Below are 5,218 nucleotides of genomic sequence, written 5' to 3' on the forward strand. Positions count from 1 at the left end.
ATGTATCAATCCCCCTCAAATTCAAGCTTTCCTAATGGCCCATTTGAATGTATCAATAGGGCACCCAGAGGGCATCTATTGGGGGAGAGATTCAAACTGCTCCTCTGAGAGCTTTCATTGGCCTAGGACCACCTTGGCCTAACGGCCCTGAGCCACAGGTGCCCATATATACCCGTGCGCAACTGTGAAAGACCCCAGGACGGCGATCAAGATGGCAGAGCCACGCAGGAGGGTCCCGGTCCGAATCGCCTACTGGACCGACGAGGAGGTCGGGATCCTCCTGGACTCCCTGATGCCACAGGCAGCTGCGAGAAGGGTGATGGCCAGCACCAACAAGCCCAACCGGGGGCATTTTCTCGAGGCCTCTCGTTCCCTCCGAAACCAAGGGTTTCAAAGAACGCTGCACCAATGTAGAGTGAAGTTTAAAACTCTCAAGGCAGCGTTCTTTGAAACCCTTGAGGATTTCGGAGAGGAGCCCCCGGTTGACAGGCGGCCACCATTCTTCTCGCGGCTGAAGGACCTGTGGATCAGGGGAGATCGGCCCAGACCGGAAGATCGCCGTCCTCCAGGTAAGTCAGAGCTCTTGCCATGCCCTGTCCTACCCTCCTTGACCCTTCCCTTGCCCTCCTCTCCTTCCTGCATGGTGCCAATGCCATCCCTCCTCTTCCCTTCTGCAGGCGTGCGGCTGAGGCGGAGGCGGAGGGAGGGAGGGCACCGTGCCAGGTCGCCCTCTCCACCATCCTCGGGGGACGAGGATGTCCCCGAGGGTGGGCCACAGCAAGGACCAGCTGCTGTGGCCCCTCCGCAGCCAGAGCAGGCTCCTCTGGCGGCAGGTAGGTCCCTAGGGTGAGGGGTGGGGGTTGCCTGACTGCAGCCCCCACGACACTTGTGCCCTCGTCTGCCATGCCAGCATGGTAACTTGGGCCTTTTCTTCCTCTTTTGCAGGGCTTGAAGTCCTCGCTGCTGTCGCCGCCGCTGAGGAGCCTGGCCCGAGCCGCCGCCTGCCAGGGGAGCCAGGGGACCTGGCCCTGGATGCCAGGACCCTGGATCGGGTCCTCCAAGCCCGGCAGCAAGGTAAGTGTGGAGGTGAACCCAGGGAGGGGAGAGGGGGCACCCAGAAACCCTGAGCGTGGGAGTGGGTGATGGGCTCCACAGGCTGACCCTAACCATCCTCTTTATTTTTCCCCCACAGAGAACCGGACGGACAGGAGGTTCGCTGCCTTGGAGGAGAAGGTGGACAAGCTGGCGGAGAGAGTCTCCTCCATCGAAGAGACCCTCCAGGAACTCCTCCGCCGGCTTCCCGCCCCACCGCCTCCTCCCCCTCCTTGAAGCAGCTGCCCTCCCCTGCCCCCTCTGCCATCTCCCTTCACCACCACCCCCTTCACCCTCCCCCTTCCCTTTGTAAATATTGTATATAGTCAAAAATTTTTATTGTTGTTGTTGTAAATAAAAAACTTTATTTTTTAAAAAAACTTGTGTGGTTTATTATGCGCAACTGCGGCAGTGTGGCTGTGTGTGTGAATGTGACAGCTTAGGCGCAACTGTGCAGTCTAAAGCTAGGCAGGAGTGCTGGGAGGTAGCAATGTCCAAACTCTGTCCTTCCAGGCGTTTGGACTTCATCTCCCAGAATCCCAGACCACAGGGCAAGGTGGCTGGGGATTCTGGGAGATGAAGTCCAAACGCCTGGAAGGACAGAGTTTGGACATTGCTGGTTTGGGGACCAGTGAGCCAGGCATGGTGGGAGGAGAGAACAGGAAGGGTAGACTAGAGTAGATAGGGCTGGGAGGGAACACATGTCCTGGGAGGCGAAATGATGTCTTTATGGGACATCATGGGACCTAGTGCCTTGTCAGTGCTCCCTGCCCCTTGATCCCAGGCCCCCTCTAGTTGCCCTTTGCCTTTGGGGGCGGGGTGTGGGCGGTGGGACTGCCACAGAGTCACTGAAGAGGCTGGAGGATGGCCCAGCAAGAGGCTGCTGAGACAACTCCACCTCCATGGCAACTCCCTGCTCCTCAGCTGGAGGGATTGCTCTTGCTGGGGGCTCCTGCTGCCCTACTTCTTCCTCCACGACCCTGGGGACAGCCCTGGCTCTTCCAGCTCTTGCTGGGGGCTCCTGCTGCTCAACCACTTCCTCCACGACCCTAGGGACAGCAGCCCTGCCTCTTCCACCCTGCTCCCTACGTACCCTTCTGCGTCTTGGGCCACCCTGCCCTCCCCTCATGACCTCCAGCATTTGCCCCATCAGAACAGTCTGGGCTTCCAAGGTGGTGTTGAGTCACCTCTGCTCCTGGTCTGACCTGTCTGTTGATCTCTCCTGGTTCTGAACGGCCCTCTCTTGAACTTCTAGGTTCCTCTCTTGAACTTCCACTGCCCTCACCTGCACTTCTAGGTTCCTCTCTTGAAATCCCAGTGCCCTCACATTAACTTCTAGGTTCCTCTCATGAACTCCCAGTGTCCTCTCTTGAAGTCCTAGTGCTGTCTCTTGAAATCCCAGTGCCCTTTCCATGAGCTCCTTGCGGGACTGTCTGCCCCTCTCCCTGTCCTCAAAGGCTTGCTGCCCCTGCTGCATCAGTGCTGCCATGTGCTCTTCTGAGCAAGTCTTGAGCTTATCCACAGCCGACACAGTTTTAGTAGCTGCTGACGGACGCACCCTTTTCTTCTTGGTGGCAAGTCTCTCCTCTGCTGACATGGCAGCTATGGGATTAGCTGGAGGTGGTTCTCCTTCTCCTTCTCCTTCTTCTTCTGCTTCAGTTCGTCCTCCTACTATGGGACATACAAGCAGAGAGTCACAGAAGCCTACAGTTAGCAGAGACCCTGAGGGCCATCTAGTCCAACCCCATTCTGCCATGCAGGAACTCTCACTCGAAGCTGTGGCAAAGGGTACAGCTTCAAACTAAGGGCATGGGGAAAGGAGAGATTTACATGCAAGGGAGGGGTGCCTTAGGAATGTGGGACACATGCAGCACATGACCATGCCAGGGACACTCACAATCCTACTTCCACAGCAACCTTGCAAACATACCAGCACAGTAAGCAGTGAAAGAAACATGCCACAATTGCGCAGTTGAGCCATGCAGTTATAAACATAAATATAGGGTTTACCTTGCATACTCTCTTCGGCCTCACTGCCATCGCTGGCGGGTGCACTGGCCCGGGAGACAGGTGAGCGGTCACGGTAGCTGCTGGTCGTGGAAGAGGACCCAGCACGAGATGGTGGTCTCCTTCTGGAGCTCCCGGCCCCAGCAGACATTTGTCTGAGCAGGGCGCGGGGGTCCAGAGGTCTCTGGCTGCTGGAGGAATCGCCCGAGTCGGGGTGTTCCTCCTCCTCCTGCTCCTCATCTGTGTGACAAGGGACAAGGGTCATCTCTGCCCTCTGCCCACCCCAGGGCCACATCTTCCCCTTCTCCCATTTCCCCCTCCCTTCCCCCCAGGGGCCCTGGCGCATCTTACCCTGAGGGGGCATCAAAAGGTCTTGGGCACATTCAAGGTCCGGGGTCTCGTCCTCCTCCTCCTCCTCCACCACCACAGGCTCCGCTCTGGCTGGCTGGCCCTCCGGGACCCTCACACGCTCCCCACTGGTGGCTAGTCTGTTGGGCCTGATGCTTCCATCACTTTTAATGAAAGCATGCAGCTCCTTGTAAAAGGGCGGGGGGGCGCCCTTCGTAGTACCTCTGGCCAGGGCATCTCTGTATTGTTTATATTGAGATTTCAGCGACTTGCATTTTCGGCGACACTCCTCCAAAGTTCTGTTGTGGCCCTTGGCTCTCATGGCTTCTTCCACTTCTCGATATGTGTCAGCATTCAGGTAAGACTGCTCCAGTTTTTGCAGAATGTTTGGCTGGGACCATATAGCTATGAGGTCAGCCGTCTCCGCATGAGACCAAGACGTCCCCCTGTCTTTTTTCGGGGTGCTGGTGGATGGCTGTGCCATCCTGCCTGGTGCCAAAGGGGAGCCGCCGCACAGCTGTGCCAGGAGCAGCCCAACTGTGCCCGTTCCCAGGTGAAAATGGCGCAGGAATGTGTGTAGGGGGTCACTTTAAATTCCAAACTTTCCCTTATCACTTTCTACAACCAAAACATCCGCCGGCAAAACTTACAACTTCCCGCGGTTCTACCAACGCATGCGCACAAGTGGCTCTAGGGTTAGGGTTACGAGTCTTAAAATGCGCCGCAGCTGTGCCGCAGCTTCCACAGCTGCATGGCAGTGGACGCTGCAATTAAAGCTTGACTGCAAACCACGCATGTCCCGGACCCCGACCCATTATGCGACGCAGCTGACACGGAGCTTTTAAACGGGCAACTTATATTTGCGGCGTAGCAATTCTGACGTACCGGTGCAGCAGCTTACAGACGCAGCTGCGCACGGACGCCGCAAATCAAAAAGAAGCGGAAAAAAGCAGCACCTTTTTAATGCCGCTTCTTCCCGCTTGGGGCGTGCGGGGGGCGTGTTCATGGCGGCATTCAGGTAAGGCCCGTCTGAAGGCTCTACCTTCATGACGTCATGAATACACCCCTTTTTGCCCGTCTGTATCCCGCCTAGATCTTCCTTCCTGTGACCCCACTTCTCCAGTTGTTGTGAACAGGTCTTCAGAGAAGAGACACATTCCATATTCATTTCAGGAAATTTCAAGGATGTTTCACAGAATGCTTTAGTTGCATTTTTCTTTTTCAAATACTATAGATATGAAGAGCAATTTATCCTTCCTACTGCTAAGAATGAGCTCAGGAGTTCCCTCCACAACAAAGAACTACCTTTGGAGGGTTGATACCAACTGTTGGGGCTTGAACAGAATCTGTGAGCAAGGCTTGCCATCAGCGTCTCCAAGTAACATCACGGCTGGTGCATCCCCAGAGCATTTTGGCGGATGCAGACGTGATGCTGCCAAGCAAATTCAAATTGTACTTCTGACCTTGTTGTAGAAAGGGTTAATCTCACAGCTCCTCCTGGCACATGGGTGAGGGGAACAACAGCTGTGTGGGATGTCACAAAATGGTGCTTAGCATCTCTCAGTTAAAGGAGCCAGGGTCATTGAGGTCTCCAACTCCATAGCTGGGCTGACAGACAGAAGAGCTTAGGAATGTTACCTTTTGGATTACATCTCCCAGAATCCCCCAAGCATGCTCATTGATTGATTCCACAATAACACTCTCCTAGGACTAGTTTCACCTTATTCTGAAATATATGCTGGCTGGAGGATTCTGGGAGTTGTAGTCCAAA

The 5,218-nt window shown here is 55.5% G+C and overlaps 1 protein-coding gene across 1 annotated transcript; it reads right to left on the minus strand.

Moving 5' to 3' along the window:
• Window positions 1–1,485: 1,485 nt before the first annotated feature.
• On the minus strand, window positions 1,486–3,364 carry LOC149318409 (uncharacterized). The gene is made up of 2 exons (XM_089508323.1): window positions 3,103–3,364; window positions 1,486–2,763 (listed from the first exon to the last, which is right to left on the minus strand). The coding sequence occupies exons 1-2, from the start codon at window positions 3,362–3,364 to the stop codon at window positions 2,276–2,278; spliced, it is 750 nt and encodes a 249-aa protein (XP_089364449.1). The 3' UTR covers window positions 1,486–2,275.
• Window positions 3,365–5,218: the final 1,854 nt, after the last annotated feature.

This window comes from Sceloporus occidentalis, unplaced genomic scaffold (genome assembly GCF_023333645.1).
Source record: "Sceloporus occidentalis isolate IW3139 unplaced genomic scaffold, rSceOcc1.0.p SCAF_2, whole genome shotgun sequence".
NCBI classification, from domain to species: domain Eukaryota; kingdom Metazoa; phylum Chordata; class Lepidosauria; order Squamata; family Phrynosomatidae; genus Sceloporus; species Sceloporus occidentalis.